A 19,315-nucleotide genomic window follows, 5' to 3' on the forward strand; every position below is an offset into this window, starting at 1 on the left:
AAGCTCCCCAAGAGGAAGGGGACCCAAGAAGGTTGCCCAGGATTGTTCTATATTTCTGTGAAAAATGCAGCTGGAATTTTGATGAAGATTGCTTGAATCTGTAGATTGCTTTGAATAGTATGGACATTCTAACAATTTGAATTTTTCTGAACTATGAACACAAAGTATCTTTCCATTTCTTTGTGTCATCTTAAATGTCTTTCATCAATGTCTTACAGTTTTCAGAGTACAGGTCTTTTACATCTCCTTGGTTAAAGTTATTTCTAGGTTTTTTATTCTTTTTGATGCAATGGTAAGAGAGATTGTTTTCTTAATTTCCCTTCCTTCCTTCCTTCCTTCCTTCCTTCCTTCCTTCCTTCCTTCCTTCCTTCCTTCCTTCCTTCCTTCCTTCCAGCAAATGTGGGTGGGGACAGGGAGTGAGAGGATCTGAAGCAGACATGGGGCTTGATCTAATGACCTTGAGACCATGACCTGAGCTGAAATCAGGAGTCGGATGCTTAATTGACTGAGTCACTCAGGTGCCCCTTAATTTGTGTTTCTGATAGCTCTTATTAGTGTATAGCAATGAAACCAGTTTCTATGTGTTAATTTTGTATCCTGAGACTTTACAGAATTTGTTTATTAGTTCTAATGGTTTTTTGGTGGAGTCTTTAGGGTTTTCTATATATAATATCATGTCATCTGCAAATAGTGACAGTTTTATTTCTTTCTAATTTGGATGTCTTTCTGTCCTTTTCTGCCTAATTCCTCTGGCTAGGATTTCTAATACCATGTTGAATAAACATGGCAAGAGTGGGCATCCTTATCTCATTTCTCACCTTAAAGGAGAATCTTTCAGCTTTTTCCCATTGAGTATAATGTTAGCTATGAGCTTGTCATATTCAGTCTTTATTATTTTGAGTTATGTCCCTTCTTTACCCACTGTTGAGATTTTTATTATTATTATAAACGGATGTTGAATTGTGTCAGATTCTACTGCCTCTATTTAGATGATATCTGCTCTCTAGCCTTCATTTTGCTTATATTCTCTATCATACTGATTGATTTGAAAATGTTGAAACATCTTCACATCCCTGAAATAAAAATTGTACTTGATTATGGTGTAGGATTCTTTTAATGTACTGTTGAATTTGGTTTCATAATATTTTGTTGAGGGTTATTGCATCTGTGTTTATCAGAGATGTTGGTGTGTAATTTTCATTTTTTGTAGTTTCTTTTGTCTAGTTTTAGTATCAGGATAATGCTTCCCTTGCAAAATGAGTTTGGAAATGTTCCCTCCTCTTTTTTGGAAGAGTGTGAGAATGATTGATATAAATTCTTCTTTAAATATCTGGTAGAATTTACAAATGAAGCCATCTGGTCCTGGACTTCACTTTGTTGGGAGGGTTTTGATTACTGAGTCAATCTCCTTACTAGTAATCAGTATGTTCAGATTTTCTATTTCTTCATTGGTCTTTGTTTTTAGGAAATTACCTGTTTCTTCTAGGTTTTCCAATTTGTTGGCATATAATTGTTCTTAGTAGTCTCTTATGATCTCTTGTATTTCTGTGGTATCAGTTGTATCATCTCTTCTTTCATTCCTGATTTTATTTATTTGAGCCCTCTCTTTTTTCTTGGTGAGTCTAACTAAAGGTTTGTCCATTTTGCTTATCTTTTCATAGAACCAGCTCTTAGTTTCATTGATCTTTTCTATTGTCTTTTTAGTCTCTTTCATTCACGTCCTCTTTGATCTTTATTTCCTTCCTTCTACTAATTTTGGGCTTTGTCATTTTTCCATAGTTCCTTAAGGTGTGAAGTTAGGTTGACTTTTCTCATTCCTTGAGGTAGGACTTTATTGCTATGAACTATTGCCTTAGAACTGCTTTTGCTGCATTGCATAAATTTTGTTTTTTCCATTTCCATTTTCATTTGTCTCAAGACATTTTTAAAATTTCTCTTTTGATTTCTTCTTTGACCCATTCATTGGTGGTTCAGTAACATGTTAAATATCCACGTATTTGTGAATTTTCCACGTTTCTTCTTGTAATTATTTCTACTTTCATAGTATTGTGATTGGAAAAAATGTTTGATAATGATGTTAATCTTAAACTTATTGAGATTTCTTATGTGTTCTAACATATCTGTTATGGAGAACATTCCATGTGCACTTGAGAAGAATGTGTATTCTGCTTTTGAATAGAATGTTCTGTATACATCTGTTAAGTCCGTCTGTTCCAACAGGTTGTGTACAGCTGATCTTTCCTTACTGATTTCATCTGGATGACCTACCTATTGATATAAGTGGGTATTAAAGCCCTCTGTGCTTATTGTATTGCTATTACTTACTTAATATATGCTTTATATATTTAGGTGCTCCTGTGTTGGGTACATTAATATTTACCAATGTTTATGCTCTTGTTGGATTGACCCTTATATCATTATAATAATGTCCTTTGTTATTATAGTGTTTAAAGTGTATTTTGTCTGATGTAAGTATGGCTACCTCCAACTTTCTTTTGGTTTTTATTTGCCTGGTCTTTTTCCATCCCTTCGCTTTCAGTCTGTGTGTGTCATTGCACCTAAAGTGAGTCTCTTAGAGGCAGCATATAAATGGATCTTTTTTTTTTAATTCATTCAGGCACTCTATGTCTTTTGTTTTTTGTTTTTTGTTTTTTTTTAAGATTTTATTTGAGAGAGAAACAGAGATAGTGAAAAAGTGCACAAGTGGAGAGGAGAGGGAGAAGCAGGCTCCCTACTGAGCAGGGAGCTCAACATGGAGCTCCATCCTAGGACCCTGGGATCATGACCTGAGCCAAAGGCAGACTTAACCGACTGAGCCACCCAGGTCCCCCAACTCTGTGTCTTTTGATTGGAGAATTTAGCCCATTTACATTTAAAGTAATTATTGATAGTTACGTACTTATTGCCATTATGTTGTTTTCTGGCTGTTTTGTAGTTCCTCTCTGTTCCTTTGTTCTCTTCCTTTGTAGTTTAATGGCTTTTAGTGGTATGCTTAGATTCCTTTATCTTTTGTGTATCTACCATAGATTTTTACTTTGTGGTTTACCATGAGGCTTACATATAACAACTTATATTTGTAACAGTCTATTTTATGATAACAGCTTAAATTTGAATACATTCTAAAGTTCTACATGCTTACTCTCCCTCCCTCCTCCGTTTTGTTTTTGATGGTACACTTTACATCTTTTATCTTGTGTATCTTGTTTGTAGTTTGGGTTTTGTTGTTTATGTTTTTGGGGTTTTATTTACTACTTTTTTCTTTTAGCCTTCATAATAGCTCTATAAATGATTCATCCATTACACCTTTGCTCTGTATTTACCTTTACCAGTGAGATTTATACTTTCACATGTTTTATTAATTAGTGCCCTGTCTTTTCATCTCGCCATAGCCCCTTTACTATTTTTTGTAAAGCTGGTTTGGTAAGGTGATTAACTCCTTTAGCTTTAACTTGTCTGGAAAACTCTTACTTCCAATTCTGAATGATAACATTGCTAGTTAAGAGTATTTTTTGTTGGAAGTATTTTTTTTCTTTCAGTACTTTGAATGTATCATGCCACTTCCTTCTGTCCTGCAGTTTCTGTGGAAAAATCTGCTTATAGTCTTATGGGAGATTCCCTTGTACATAACAAGTTGTTTTTCTTTTGCTGATTTCAAGATTCTCTTTAACTTTTGACATTTTAATTATAATCTGTCTTGGTGTGCGTCTCTTGGGGTTCATATTTATAGAACTCTCTAGACTTCCTGGATCTGGATGTCTGTTTTTACCCCTAGGTTATTTTTCAGCCATTATTTCTTGAAATAATTTTTCTGCTCCTTTCTTTCTGTCCTTCTGAGAGCCCTATGATATGAATGTTAGTCCACTTGATGTTGTCCCATAAGTCCCTTTTGCTATCTCCACTTTTTTTCATCTATTATAGCTGTAGAATTGGGGTGTTTATGAGAGGTGAGTTCAGGATCCTCTCAGAGCTAGGTGATCAAGGAGCATCCCTGAATGGCAAGCCCTAAAGACTGGGGCACCAGAAGTAAAAATGGGATACCCAATGCATAGAAAAGCTCCCATCCAAGAGATCCTGGTGCCCTCCAGAGGTCTCCAGTCAGTATTGTTAGCCTTTAGATGTGTTTAATTAGAAGCCTGCCCCTCAGGCTGCAGCTATGACGATAAGCTACTAGGCCTCTTTTACAGACTGAACTCCTGTGCCCTGGGGATATGGGCCATTTAAGAACTCTTTCTCTGTTGGTTACAGTCCTGTGAGGCCCACCAGCGTAAATCCCACTGGCCCCCAGAGCCAGGAGATGTAGAGGTGTCCTCTAGCAGCAGCTGCAAAAACCACGGTGCCAGATGTAAAACCAGGGCACTGGACACTTTAAAAAGTTCCTTCCTGAGAGAGAATGGTGTTCTGAAGCACAGCGTAGGGCGAGTGAGAAGTTGGCGCCCACTAGCTGGGGAGTGACAGAGGGAGAGCATAGAGATGGTGCCTACCAAGAAAGAAAAGTAGAAAAAAGGGGGGGGGGAAGCCTAGAGGGTTTTTCTGTTTTGTTTTTTTAAAGCACCCCAGTTGGAGCAAGATAGAGGGAGTGCACAAAGAGGGGTACCCACCAATCCCCATAGAGTACCCCAGCATGCCCCCAAATGTGTCTAATCAGATGCCTGGCCCTCAGGCCATTGTTCCAAGACAAGGAAACAAGGCTCTCCCACACAAAGTCTGGGCACCCCTCAATGGGCCGCGTCTATGCTGGGCTCTGAGGAGGGTAAGTCCAAGTGTGTGAGCCCTTTAAGAGCTGTTGCTGGGATCACTAGTCTCATGGGTCTTGTGGATGTAAGCCTGTTGGTTTTCAAAGCTAGGTATTTTAGGGGCTTGTCTCTCAGGTACAGATCTTAACAGCTGGGATGCTCAACGTGGGGTTCAAGCCCTTTGCTCCTTAGGGACAAATTCCAGGTTTTGGGTTCCTTCCCAGCTGTGTCTCTGCACTGGGAGTGGGACTTATGGCAAGACTGTGCCCCAGCTTCTCCTACCTGCTGTGACCTGGGCCTTCTCTCATTCACTCAATGTGTAGGAGTCAGTTTTTAGGTTTTTTTTTTTTTCAGAGTAGGCTGTCCTTTATGCAGCTGCAGAATCAGGGAGTTTATGGGAGGGGAGTTCAGGATCCTCCTCTCACATTGTCCTCTTCAGCTGTATCATCGCCTGCAATTTGATTTCCATCTTTACATAATTGGAAAGACAAGAGAAGCCACCAAGAGCTGCAGCAAATCCATGGCCAAAGGACCCCAAAGTTTTGTTTTGTTTAATCCTCCTGTGATGAGCGGTTACCGTAGGACCCTGCTTGGGCCAGTTCTGTGCTGCTCACAGGCCTGCAGCCTCGGAAAGAGTGGGTTTTACAAACATCCGCGCATGTTTCCCTGTTCCAGAGTCTGTCCCACTGTGAGCTCATCACCGACGATGGGATCCTGCACCTGAGCAACAGCACCTGCGGCCACGAGAGGCTGCGGGTACTGGAGTTGGACAACTGCCTCCTCATCACCGACGTGGCCCTGGAGCACCTGGAGAACTGCCGCGGCCTGGAGCGGCTTGAGCTGTATGACTGCCAGCAGGTTACCCGTGCGGGCATCAAGCGGATGCGGGTAAGGGGGGGTGGCACACTTTCCAAGCAAACGATGAATATGTCATGACTCCCATCTTCCACATTTAATCCTAAGCTTACAGTGATGCAAACCGATGTAGTCTACAAGTGTCTTCTTATTAGAGCTCACCCTGGCAGATTCAGCTTCCAGAATGGGTGTGGGGCAGTGGGTTCAGAGTCTGGTGATCAGACCCTTGTAAGGAAAGAGACTTCCCGTTACCAGTGGGAAGGAGACCATGCATGGTCTTGGTTAACTTCCAGAGAACAGGGCTTAAGTGGAATGTGGCTTTTCTCCCCCCATGTAGTTCACCTAGTTTTCTTGAATATGCTTTAAGTTGGAGCAGCTTTGCATTTACCTCCCGAGCTGCCCCATGTGCTACAGCTGTGAGGACTCCGCTCAGGGCACATACAGGGCCAGTGACCGCCCCTGGGCAGATACTTGGGTCTCCTCAATTCAGAAGGTGCTGGTTTAGGGGATACACATGGAAACCAGAAGAGCTCTAGCCTACATCAGAAATTCTATTTGAAATATTTGCCTGAGGATCAAGTAGAATCCATTCTACATGGAGAACTGTGGGCTTATCTAGGATTGTGCCTATAATCCTCAAAATACACACATAACGACTCCTCCCTGTCTTTCTGCTTCCAGGCTCAACTTCCTCATGTCAAAGTCCATGCCTATTTTGCTCCTGTCACGCCCCCGACAGCAGTGGGAGGAAGTGGACAACGACTGTGCAGGTGCTGTGTCATTCTCTGAGGGCAGCTGCCTGAGCCCAAGGCACGACGAGGTGTCCTTCCTCCAGAGAAGACCCGAGTCTTCCCAACCTGCTCCACCTTCACCCAAATCTCTCGGTTCTCCGTCGGGAAAGACATTTACAGGTAAAAGACCTCGGTAGGGACTGCAGGAACTCTGGTGAGAGTTTTCACCTTCATTCTGCTACGATGCAATCAAATCAAAGCTTTGTGTCTGCCAACACATGGCAAGAGTGGTCTCAGCGCAGCCTGGACCATGCAGGACAAGAGGTGGGTGCCTTCTTAGGTACGCAAGTCCTGCCATTGGCTTTGTCAGCATCCCTCAGACAGACCGTCAGTGTTAGCACAAGTCGAGCAGGAAGAACAAGCTGTTGACTTTCTACCTGATACTTAAGCGAGGGGGCTACTTTAATTCACACGGATTTCATTTTGATCAGCAGGACTTTTCCACTTTGAAGATGAAATAGCAACTTTCTCAAAGTGACCTGTACTGCAAATTTGTGATGCCTGAGAGTTTTATATGTAGACTTAGATGGGAGGCAAGTTAGGTTTTCATGAGACACCAAAGAAATGACGACTCTGAACTGGGTGGAGCAGGGTCTTCACCTGTTTGTCAACTTGTCATATACACTTTCGGGGACCAAAAGCTAAACAAACACAACTCAGTCTGTGTCGCCTGACTGGACATAAGCTGTGGCAGGTGCTACGGCAGAGTGCATTTTTGTTCTAGGAGAAAAGCTAATCATGTCATCTCTTACAAAACTTGGGGGACCTTAAAGAAATAGAATTAAGGCTTAAGTTATCTATAATATATATAATCAATTAAAAATAATGAATGGATGCATGTAGAATGGGTGTGATTTTTTCCAAGTTTATTTTAAAATCTTAGAAATCAAGTTACACCAGAACTATTCAAAAAATTATACACACTTAGATCAGTAAAGTGTTGGCACCTTTTAGACTCATAATATAAAAATGAATAAACCATTGCAAGGCTTAAGTCAGAGGGTTTTATTGCTATAATCTTAATGGCAGACAAATCTGAGCAAAACCATTTTCCAAATTCAGACCTTCCTAATATTAATCAGATAAGCTCTAGTTTCCATTCTGTGGTGTCCACATGTGTGATATTTATGAAGTTTAGGAACCCACCACCACTCTTACATTGTAAACTTCAGTGTTCATGGCAGCTGACCCTTCCTGGCAGCCGTTCCCCAGCACGAAGAGCACAGAGCTCACGGGAAGCTGGCGTAGAACAGCAAAACCGAGGTGGGACTTCCCCATGACCAGCAGTGCTGCCAGCAGACGGACCGTGTAGGAGCACTGAGGGTACAGTGGAAGAGAAGACAGGTGCATACATGACCCCTTAAGTAAATTTAACAAAATTATCAGAATAAGCTTTCAAGCCCTGATGACCTCACTGCCTGACGAGATCCTCCAGTGCTCCCTGGTGTAGTGTGTGTGTGTGTGTGTGTGTGTATACACCACAGTGGTTCTTTTAATACACATTTACACCACTGTGTGTGGGGGCACGACTGATGCAGGAGGCTATTTAAATAAAGAGCATAAAACACAGACCTGCTTCAGTAAATTATAGTCTCTGTTTTAAAAATTTCTATGATCAGGTCTCTTTTGAGCCAGGACACAACCTGTCAGTGTTACCGGACTCATTCCTCAATGACCTATGACCTCACTGGAAGACAGGAGCAGCTCAGGTGAGGTTTCTCAGATGAGAAAATCAGGGTTGCTTCCTCTCTAGGCGTGGAACAGTGAATGGAATAATTTGTCCTCAGTTACATCAGCTTTGAGAAAACAGATTGAAAAGAACACAACACATAGGCCTCGCCTCTTACAACATGTGGACTTGGGGGTGCTCAGAACACATGCACAGAACCCCCTCGGTTCCAGGACTTGAGGGGACACCATCAGGAACTGGGATTTTAAATGAGACACACATTTGCAAAACAATCGGAAAACATTTATTATACTGAAATGTATACATCCTACTATTAAAAAAAACAAAGTAGCAAATCTGCTGGTGCTGTAATTTAACCTGCTTCACTGGGACAGACTAATGTTCAATGCTGCTTGGTGTAATTTCAAGTTCAATGAGCTTTTAGGTGTTTTTAACCCCACTTCTAAAACCTGACGAGGAATTCAAAATAGCACACAGCATTAAATGACATTTATTGTTCCGTATATCTTGAGACTCACAAAGGAATGCTACACGGACAAGCAACACTCTAAAACCAGAGATATGCTCACTTCTTTCCCGATTGGTACAGAAAACGTGTTCATACAAAAGCAAAGGGAGATGACAGAAAGGAAACTTCCTCTGCTTTTAGGGTCTATAGGAGTTACAGATATTTTCAAACTGAAGATGAAAGTAGAGACTGGGCTTCTCTGTATCCAATAACCCTTTAAGAATAAAACAAAAGATCAAAGCTTTTACCCACTGAAGTAGTTTGTCTTCTGGGAGATTTCAAAGGCCAAATTACTCATTCCTATTTCCACTTGAACAAAGATAAGATTCAAATAACACATTCAGAACCAAGACAGCTGGGTAACTGGTCAGAGATGCTATAGTTAAAGGGGAATTGAAGTTTCAAGAACTGGTCTGTGACACCACAGGCCTCACAGATGCTTGCTGGTGCACGTGGGGAAGGCTTTGGGCAGAAGGAAGCGAGAAAGACAGGAAAATTGCGAAAGCAGTGGACTCCCTTTGAGAAGTGTACTGGCAGACAAGCATTTGGTTTTGTGGAAGAGGCACCCTTTTTATAGAAAGAGAAGCTATTATGTGGTATATATAAGAAAGCCTCTTAAATAATCACCAAAATATTCACCCATGATTGTACTAAAGCTCATATTTCAGAGGTGTGGGGGATTTTTACGGTACAATTTAGTGTTTCATTTATGACATCTCATTTGCCATGAATAATTTCAACTTGTTGATAACAAAGACCCCTTAACAGCAAGTCAGAAACGACCATACGTTTCCCCCTACCTAGGGCACCTGTTTCCATTGTCTGGGACAGGGCTTTAAAAACATTTAAGAACAGGATGGTGCGGGGCAGGGAGGGGCAGAAAGGGAGGAACACCACATGAGTTTAAAAGGCAATGGGGCTTCAAAAATGAAAACCAGAAACAAAATGCTAAAAATGGAAGCAGAAGCAAAAGGTTTTTCAATAAATCTGTGACAAAGCAAAAACACACAAGTCTTAGTACCTATTAGGGTTTACACTGCTCCTCTCACCAAGGTACTCTTGATAGTGCAGTTGGCTTCAAGCCCGCCTTCCTGGCTTGGATCCTCCCCGGTCTGGCACGGGCCCGTCACACACACCCTTAGACATGATTTCTTCCGCGAAGGTGCCAAGCCTCTTACCTGAGCCCCGATCGCGGTCTCGGCACATCGCATCTGCAGACAGATTCCGTGCTGACTCCACGACAGCACTGTCCCCCCCACCCCCGCTCTGGGTCAGCATAAGGTTCAGGCCATAAAAGCCAAACTGGCACAGAAAGGTAAATGCCCACAGTACGTTTTTTACATTCATTTCCAAACCGCATACAGTGTAAAAAGACAGCAAAGGCTGCTTCTAGGAACTGTATCTACTGGCCTCTGCCAGAGAAGCAGGCAGCCCCGCCAGCACGTGGCCCCCAGAGCCGCACGCGTGCTGTCCCGACGTGCTCACTCTCACGAGGATGCTTGGCTATGGCAGTGACCGTGAGGAGATTCGCCTCTCATACAGCTCATTAGAAAGGTCATCTTGTGTTTTCAATATGAAACATTTCATACGGTAAAATCCAATCCCAAGACTTCTTGGATTCAGTCTTCACACACTTTTAAGCGTGACTTTATTTGGTACTGAATATAGTTCAGACTAAGTATGACATCACTTCAAAACTATGTGGATACCATCACCGTTCTCAGCTGCAGGAAAAGGAAAGAGACGTGACACACAGTTCTTTTAGGCAGGCTTTGGAAAATCAAGGCCATTAAACTGAAAACTCCCAGAGAGCTACAGCTTCCCTTCCTAATTCAAGTTACCTTTGAGTAATTCTAGAGAAAGAACATCTACACAGTCCCCGTTGAGAGATTTTACTTTTTGATGTCGGGCCCATACGCCCATGAGCGCCCAGTATCCATGCTGTCTGTCAGCTCTGGGGCGTGGGGGGGGGGGTTCGAGACAAGCGGCCAAAGTGGTATAAGCAAGGGGGGGAGCTGGGGGAGCACAGGTGGGGATGCCGCGGTAGGCCCCAAGACAGACAACTGCACGCAACATACAGAGTGCTTCCATCTTTCCTGGAAATAAGTTTTTAGCTCCTCAGAGGCAGATCTGACACATTTTGAAAATATCACTACTTTTGTCGGATGGCCTAGTGTCTCTCAGGAAATGGCTAGAAGCAGCACAGGCATCCATCAAAGAACAAAAGAGATGTTTTCATGAGGACAGGAGTCTGAGAAACAGCATCCTGAGACTGGAGGGGATGTCCCGCAGTGTCTGACATTAGCACTGTCCAACTGCACGGAACACGACCATACGCTTACAGTAGGAATTTCCTTTTTTGGACAATGTGAGTTTTGCAGAGTAAAAGCTGTACTACTTTGACAACAAGAGGCTAAGCAGAAGCACACTAAGCCAAAGATGCTGTGACAGCGAACGAGGTGGCACACCAGCTCGGCTGAAGCTACCCTTGCCGCTCACAGGACAGCAAAGGCACCCGGCCCCACAAAGCCATCCGGCGCTGCTGTTTTGGACCACACCCTTCAAGAGGGACTCCCGGGGAAGGGGGACGCAGGACTTGCTCTTCGAGGTACAGCTTTTGTGCTAGGACTGGATTCGGATCTTAACCCACCAGACTTTTAAAAGTCTCTCCTCCTCATGTAATAATTTTGCATTTTAAAAATCCCTCCATTAGCCCTCCGGTTGGAACTCACCTGAGCCCCATCCGGACCCTCCCTCCATATTCTTTCCCTAAATGATCGCAATGACTTCTACAGCTTAGAGTCACTGCTGATGTGCTAAAGGCTTCCAAATTACACATCCAAGCTCTCCTGCCAGCCCCAGATGGGGACAATTCACTGCCAACTTGATCTTTCCAAGCACACATAAGATAGAACTCTTCACTGCTTCCCCCCAACCAGTCCTGCCTCTCCGCTGGGTACACCATCCGCCCAGCTGCTCTTACAAGAGTCACCCTCCTGCCAATCGCTCAACTGTGGAGCCCAGCAGGAAATGCCCATAAATGTGTCAGACCCAGGTGACCTCTCCTGCCTCCAGCTTTCCCCCAATTCCCATCTGCCTCCACAGAGTTGCAAGAGTGGAAGAAAAACCTAATCACATTCCTCCTTTGTTTAAACAACTTCACTGACTTCCCAATGCATTTCAAATAAAGTCTCAACTACCGCCATGCCCAGGTCCCGCACACCAGACCGTACCTCCCACCCTGACTCCATCTTGCTCCACGTGCCCCTCATGCTGCGCGGCAGAGACACAGCCTTCACTTGGCCCTGCACAGCAGCCCGGCTCTCTCCTTCGCACACAACCTCACACCACCTTGGGGTGTTCCTCAGGTGGGCGGCTCCCCTCACTCTTCAAGTCTCAGCATTACTGACACCTCCTCAGAAAGGCCTTGCCCATCCGTTCCATGTCCCCCTACCCAGCGACCCCTTAAACACAAGCACCCCTACTTTCCCACTCCTTCACGGTACTTAAAAAATTCTGTAATTGTATGCATCTGGTGGCTAATTCTGGTTTGCTTTCCCCACGAAGAGTTCCATGGAGTGTTTTGTTCAAGCACCAAAAGCTGCCTGACACAAGGTGCTCAGGAAAATGGTGGCTGAATTATTTTTTCCCAATAATCTAGGACTGACTCCTCTTATTTGCTAGTTAGTTTCTTCTATAACCACTAGAAATATTCTCTTGATTCATTTTTCAAACTCTGAAAACTAGTAAAGCCAGCATTTTCAAAAGTGAACACACAAGAGGACTACTGACTACAGGCACACACCATCTTTCACGATTTCAGCATTTCAAAACACATGCACTCATGCCAAGTACCTTTTACTGTGAAGAATAAAAAACAACTCTCATCTTGAAAGTTCTGAACCATCTAGAAGGATAAAGCAGATAACACAATTAAGATCCAACTGTTTTTTATGAGCTGATCAGAAAAGAGTAGAATTAGCAGCTCTAGGAAAATGTCACCATCTATATACTTTTGCACAAATACAGAACTCGGTGGTCGAAATGATAACTGGTGAAGGCAGGGTGAGGTAGTAAGCGTTTTCACCTGCTGCACTGGTGGGGCCTCGTGCTGCCTAGGCCTGAGACAGTGCCACAACCCACCTGACCCACTGGGAGCTTTCCCCGCCGGGCCCTGTGAATAACAACTCTTAACACAGAGTCACGGCGTTAGCGGTCTTCTATTGTTACCTGCTTGTCACTGAACACTTGGGGGACAACCACCTTAACGTTTTTAAAACTCAGTCATCAGGGGCACCTGGGTGACTCCATTGGTTAAGTGTCTGCCTTCAGCTCAGGTCGTGATCCCAGGGCCCTGGGATCGAGCCCCGCATTGGGCTCCCTGCTCAGTGGGGAGTCTGCTTCTCCCTCTCCCTCTGCCACCACTCGTAACTTCTCTCTCTCAAATAAATAAACTCTTAAAAAAAATTTTTTTAAAATAAAGATCAGTCATCAAATAGTGGACAAAAGGAAAACACAACCAAATGCCCCCTCCTTCATAAAATGGGCCAAAGCCCCACTAACCCCGAAGTTCCCGGTGAGTGTCTAAGGGAGGGTGGGGGACAAAGGGGCCATAGCCACGGGTCTGGGTTTATATTCCTTGTATCACCAGGATGCCTGAAACTCTTGGTTTTAGATTTTTAAAAATTGGACCCCAGCTCTTTAAAACTGATTCTCAGGAGTACTTGCACAAGAGATCACAGAATTTTTCTATAGTTCTTCGGTGAGAGAGAAAGTAAATGTCGACTGTGGAAGGGAGAAGCAATGGCACGCCAGTTCGCATTACCTGATCGCTAACAAGAATGTGAATACCAGTGGGCCCCTGTCTGTAGACCTGGTTAATTTGGTGGAAAGGAATATTAAACACCAATGCAAGTTTTCGAGCAACTTCTGAAGCAACCATTTCTTCCAAGTAGATTGCATGATAAACTGAAATGAAAAATAAGAGTAGCATTTTAGCAGTAATCTTTGATCTGTTTTCCACCTCATCTCTAAGAAGATCACCCCTTTCAAAGTACTAAGAAAACTTACAAAAATTAAAAATGGGAACTAGTATTTCTTTCCTCCCTTACCACCTACTGAAATAATAAATTAACTATGCCACACACAACTTAATAAACATTAATATCTGTACAAAAGGATTTGAGGTTTTAATTTTTCTTAAAAAACAAAAAGGAATTAACTGCAAATGGGCACAGGGGCCTTTTTGGAGTACTGGGACTAAAACCCAACAGTGGTAATGGCTGCAAAACTCTCAATCTACTAAAATATCCTTGAATTGGACACTTACAATGGAAGGACTTTATGGTATATAAGTTATAGCTGAAGAAAGCAGTTTTCAAATGTCTTGTGTTTCTAGCAATAAATAAAAAGAATTCTGTCACTGTTCTTGATTCAGTAATCCTCCTACGGGGAATTTATCCCAAGGAATCCCCCAGAGAATGAAACACAGCCTCGAAGACACCGAGTGAAGAGCTAAGGATACAGGCAGAGATGCCTGCTGTCCACAGGCCGCAGCACATGCACCCAAGGGGCCTGTTGCCGCGACATTTAACTCATCAGCGGCTGTGATGTGCTGCCGAGTGTATCTGCAGTGAGCACGGCTGTTGTAGGCCCTGCTCAGTCACAGAGTCAAGCCAGCCAGCAAGATCATCAGGGCTAGAACTTGGCTTCCCCAAACAGGGGGGTTTCTTGTGTGCTCACAATAATGGAAAACTCTGCTAATTACACATTATGGGAAGCTTAGAGCGTGGAACTACAACTAAGGGGAGACACAGAGATGATCGAGGGCGGAGTCCCCAAAGTACAGCCTATGCGAGCGCAACCCTGCCCACGCTTGTTCTTTTCCAACAGAACTGTATCAGAATATGGCCGCACCCGTCACTACACCTAGTCTGTGCGGGTCCTGGCGCTGCGGTGGCAGAGCTGGCGGCAAAGAGCCCCCGGAGGCCACAAAGTAGGCATCTCCTACTTGGCCTCTTATGGAAGTTTGCTGGAAACGTAGAAAACCCCTGCTCTGGGGCTCAGCTGGCCAACGTTTCCTACCCTCCTCCGCAAACACCTTCCAAAGTCCGACAGGCTGACCGCGCACATGTAAATCATATACAAGACCCTGGTGATGCCTGGAGAGCTCCTTTAGAGCTTTATCGTTTCAGACTAAGCCTTAGTATCTGTAGTCTTCAAATTCGCAGCTTTTAGAGTCAAAATGACACCAAGTGGAAAAGCTCACAAGAGTGATGCTTCCTTGGGATTTTTCAGACACAAAGTGATTCTCAGGACTCGACCCAAAATTAGGGTAAATTCTTGCCTCTGTAAATTCTGTTAACACACTTCTCTCTGGAAAGAGTGTGTTGCCCTTATTTTGTTTCAGAATACCACACACCCAACCTTACACACCCACCTTACAGGTGAGAAAACACATCCTTTGAAAGCATAACTGCTTTTGTTTTTAAGGGCCATATTTAGAGGAGAGACGGGCCAGGGTCTGTCTCTGCTCTCACCCGGCACTGTAGGCTGAGAAGCCCTCCCAACACACAGATGGGTAACGGCACGGGTGCGAGTACTGTGCCCCAGGGATGCGGTGCCGCTCAGCACACAGCTCACAGCGCTGGCCGGCTGCCTGTCGGAGACAAGTCCACATGCTTGGTGCTGGGACACACAGGAATCTCGGCACATGTGATATTTTAAGGTGCCCCCCCCGCCGTCAGTAAAATGGGAAAAAGAAAAAAAAAACCCTCCTGCCTTCTTGCCAAGCTGCCAATGTTATAGTCATCATTTTAGTAAATCTGAGATTTAAGGGGGGGGGGGAGTAAAAGCCAGCAAAACTCCAAAAAACATTCAAGCTGGGCTTTCACTTGTTAGCGATTTCTGGCATGAAGGGCCAGATAGAAAGGAGATTCAGAGTGGCGGAAAGAGTGGAGAAAGGCAGTTAGCTTCCTCTCTCCCGAGGCTTTGGACCCAGCACTGCTGTCCCTCATGCCATCCACACTCCCACCCAGAGAGGCTGGCGGTCCTGCCAAGCCCCGTTTCTGCTCAGTGTCAGAAAGGGAGTGACAGGGAGCCGCGATGCCCTCAGGACCCACCGTAGGGCGTCCCACTGCCACTGTCGCCTCCGCCGACTGCCGGCTGCTGCCCCTGCAGTGGTGAGCTGCTCGGTTGCTCCTGGCAGACGTAGATGGTCAAGCGGGGCCTAACTGACCTGCAATCAGAAGACACCACGCGTGAGCCGACGGGAGAAAGCTGCCCCGCAGCAGGTACAAATAACAACTACGGGACTCTAAGTTCTATTTCCTTGTGAGAACTTTACAGTATTGTTTCATTATACAAAATAAATGACTAATAAAAATATAAAAACACACACCTCACACCAACTATCACAGGTGGTCTAATCTGATGATCCAGACTCTAAACCATTGAGATGGTCTGTCAGATGCTGGTACATTTAAGTTTCAAGATTAAGTCAGCAATTTAAAGTTAGTAAGATTCAATTTTAATGGAATTCTCATACAAGTCTAGAAATAGCAATGAGAATAAATGGATCTTAAAAGCCAGAAAAGTTTACAATTCCATCATTTTAATTCACAATTAGAAGTTTACATTTTTAACAACTGTTTAAGTAGTAGTCAAATGACCTTGAAAACCACAGATTCTGTATCGCTCACCTAAACGAGAAGTTTGTTTTCTTGGCAGCAAACCCAGTCGTCTTCGAGAACTCAGTACTGCCCATGTGCATTTCTACAGTCTACAGTCTACCTCTGCCCTCATCAGTGCCTGCGTCATACCTGGGCCTGCGCTGAGGGTCTTCTTGTGAGCGCAGTACCGCCGCCTGCAGCGCACGGGCGCACCAGCCCAGCACTGACACACGTCCTGCCCCAGCTCCCCACGCACAGGGTACAGCCTCATCTCAAGCAAACGCTTCCTTTTAAACATGGTATTTTACCTGGACTTTAGGGAGTTATAGAGCCGAATACCATCGGCTGCACCACAAATTTGTACTAAATCCTCCTTTGTCAGCTTTAGTAAGTCGGCACCTAGAGAACAGCAAGAAGAGACTGTTTTCAAAGAAATGGAAAACGAACAAGCAGGACTGGCTGCTTCACAGCATCTGTCTTCACACAGCCAACTGTCCCCAAAACCGTCACGGGCTCCTGTGTTACACTCACAGACACAGATATGAAAGCACATACACACTCCCGGTCCCACAGAGAAAAAAAAAATAAATAAATAGTAAATAAAATGCTGGCACTTCCATGTCCTGTACAAAGAAGGAGCTCAGAAGCCCAAAGGCAGCTCAGTCAGCTAGATGAATGGGGTGCAGGACTGTCTGTTCCCAGTACACGACCTCACTGCCCACCTGGTTTTGGCTGGCTGGTGGTTTCATGGAAAAACAGATAACTAACCTTGAGATCACAATAATAATGTTTTATTTTACAAAAAGAGGAAATGGAATTCTAGAGATTTGGGGACCCGCCCAAGTCGGTAGTAAAGTTAGGCCTGGGCCTCTCTATACCGCAACTTGCAAACATTCTGCAACGTACCTGTCACAGCAGCCAATTTTAATATGCAAGCGAAAGCATGGCACAGAACCACATAGACCTTAGGGTTTCCCCCACAAATCGCTGCTAAGTGTAAATGACATGGTAACTAGGATTTACTTTAAAATGTAACAGAAAAGCGGGAGACAGAAGAGAGTAAAACTGACCAAAGGCTGGGGATGGTTACATGGAAGTTCATCCTCTCCTCCTTTTTATGTCTGAATGTGTCCGTAGTCTCTTTTTTCCCTTTATTAACACTCAAGATGTAGTTTATTGGTATAATTAAGATGTGCTCTGGGATTAAGGCATGACTTCCATGTATTAAATACCCACTTAGGTATGGAATGGGATAAAGGGGTTATCTTTCTATTTTTGTAGGCTTGAAGGTGAGAGCCTGATAACTTCCCAGCTTGTAAAAGAAATAAAGACCAGAGAAGCCCACCTCCGTGAGGCAGAAACACTAAAGGGATCGTTTTACAGAGCCAGGGAAGCGAGGACTGGCCGTCTCCCCGCCTCTCCTGGGGCCTACAGCTGTGGCCCGAGATGTGTGTGCACATCTCCTCAGCCTGCACGAAGAACTGGACAGACGCTTGTGCGCACAGCCTTTCCTGAAGGGGAACAACCAGAGGCTCTGAGCCAGCAGCCTCACCCTCCTCCTCCCCATTCTGCTGCTGGGAAGCTCCTGTGTAAGTAAAATGCAGGAGGCCAAGCCATGTAAGCGCTGCTCACAGTGAAAAGAGCTTAAAATTCTCCACACAGAAACCTGTACTCATCTAAAGGACCTCCCTCGGTTCCCACTGTCGGCGCTTTGAGTATGTGCTCTGCTCTTCATGTGCCTTCCCTAGAAGGGTTTAAGATGCATCTTCCTCACACAATGAAATTTTTAAATTTCCAATTTTTCACAAAGATATAGTCACACAAAAATGTGGCTACAAGCTAGCAAGACTTTCATCCAGTACTTTAAAGAGACAGAGAGCTACACAGGGAATGACTACTCATTGCACAATATCGTAATAAATGGCTGACGGAATAGGAAACCACGTTCTTTGTGCAATCAAGCTTTCCCCTAGGCCAGGTGTGCGCACACAGTTCTGTCCTCTTCGAAGGCTCGCACTGCACTTCCCTGGCCCCACAGCAAGGCAAGCTCACAACCAGTTTACTGTTTACAGTTCACTACCAGTTTACTGGGGCCCAGCAACTCTCGGGAGGTGTTTAGCCAGGCTATGTTAGGAAAAGGGTCCCAAGGCCAAATACACTTGGGAAATGCTGCCCCTGCCCCACGTGGTCCATCTATCACCGGCTCTCTAAACAGGTTTCCTAGAGCGCCACCTGGAGAAGCTCCACTTGGTCCCTTTTAAAGTTCCATCAACAGGGGTGTCTCGGTGGCTCAGTCGGTTAAGCGTCCGACTCTTGGTTTTGCCTGAGGTCCTGATCTCATGGGTCGTGAGATCAAGCCCTGCGTCAGACTCCATACTGAGAGGGAGTCTGCTTGGGTATTCTCTCCCTCTGCCCCTTCCCCGACTTGTGCTCTCATATAAATAAATAAAATCTTAAAAAAAAAAAAAGATCCACCAACATACTCCGTTAGCTAACTCTACAAAAAGAACAAGCATACAAAAGCCAGACCTGAGTGGATTCATACCACATACTACTACACAGCAATCAAGAGGAACTGCTGGTCTACAGAATCACTCAGATGAACTCAAGGGCATCATGCTGAGCAGGAACAAAAGCCAACCTCGAAGGTCACATACCATGTGATTCCATTCATGTAACATTCTCAAAACGACAAAATCCAAGAGACGGATTCCGGGTTGCCAGGGAGTAGATATGGTGGGGGAGGGGCAGGAAGCGTAAGGGAAAGCCCTGTGGTGATGCTGTAATTCTGCATCTTAACTTCGGTAGTGGTTATACGAATCCACACATGTGATAAAGTGACACAGAACTATATACACACATCGCACCAATGTCTATTTTCTAGATTTGATACTACGATTATATGAGAAACTGAGTGACGGGTACACAGAACATCTCTGTACTATCTTTGCAAACGATAGTAAGGCAGAAATTACTTCAAATGAAGTTAATAAAACGAGAAAAACTGCACAGAACTGTATACAGCTGTACAAAAATGAAGGCACATAAAACTGGTGAGTTGGGAGATG

General features: G+C 44.3%; 2 protein-coding genes across 8 annotated transcripts in view; one reads left to right on the forward strand and one right to left on the reverse strand.

Annotated features, from left to right (window-relative positions):
• FBXL2 (F-box and leucine rich repeat protein 2) overlaps positions 1-19,125 on the forward strand; it is a 124,912-nt gene extending 105,787 nt beyond the window's left edge. For 5 of the 6 annotated variants that reach the window (XM_040637003.1, XM_040637004.1, XM_040637006.1 and 2 more), the window contains 2 exons: positions 5,409-5,621; positions 6,270-7,217. In XM_040637003.1, coding sequence (XP_040492937.1) covers positions 5,409-5,621; positions 6,270-6,377 — 321 coding nt within the window. In that variant the 3' untranslated portion in view covers positions 6,378-7,217. Of the gene's footprint in view, positions 1-5,408; positions 5,622-6,269; positions 7,218-17,528 lie in introns of those variants that run through there. The other variant, XR_005836598.1, reaches the window with a different exon arrangement.
• The window catches only part of UBP1 (upstream binding protein 1), a 51,832-nt gene continuing 40,846 nt past the window's right edge, over positions 8,330-19,315 (reverse strand). For both annotated transcript variants that reach the window (XM_040637002.1, XM_040637001.1), the window contains 5 exons: positions 16,556-16,646; positions 15,699-15,814; positions 13,403-13,545; positions 12,433-12,484; positions 8,330-10,301 (listed from right to left, as the gene is read on the reverse strand). In XM_040637002.1, coding sequence (XP_040492936.1) covers positions 10,264-10,301; positions 12,433-12,484; positions 13,403-13,545; positions 15,699-15,814; positions 16,556-16,646 — 440 coding nt within the window. In that variant the 3' untranslated portion in view covers positions 8,330-10,263. The remainder of the gene's footprint in view (positions 10,302-12,432; positions 12,485-13,402; positions 13,546-15,698; positions 15,815-16,555; positions 16,647-19,315) is intronic.

This window comes from Ursus maritimus, unplaced genomic scaffold, assembly GCF_017311325.1.
Source record: "Ursus maritimus isolate PB19 unplaced genomic scaffold, ASM1731132v1 scaffold_20, whole genome shotgun sequence".
NCBI lineage: Eukaryota > Metazoa > Chordata > Mammalia > Carnivora > Ursidae > Ursus > Ursus maritimus.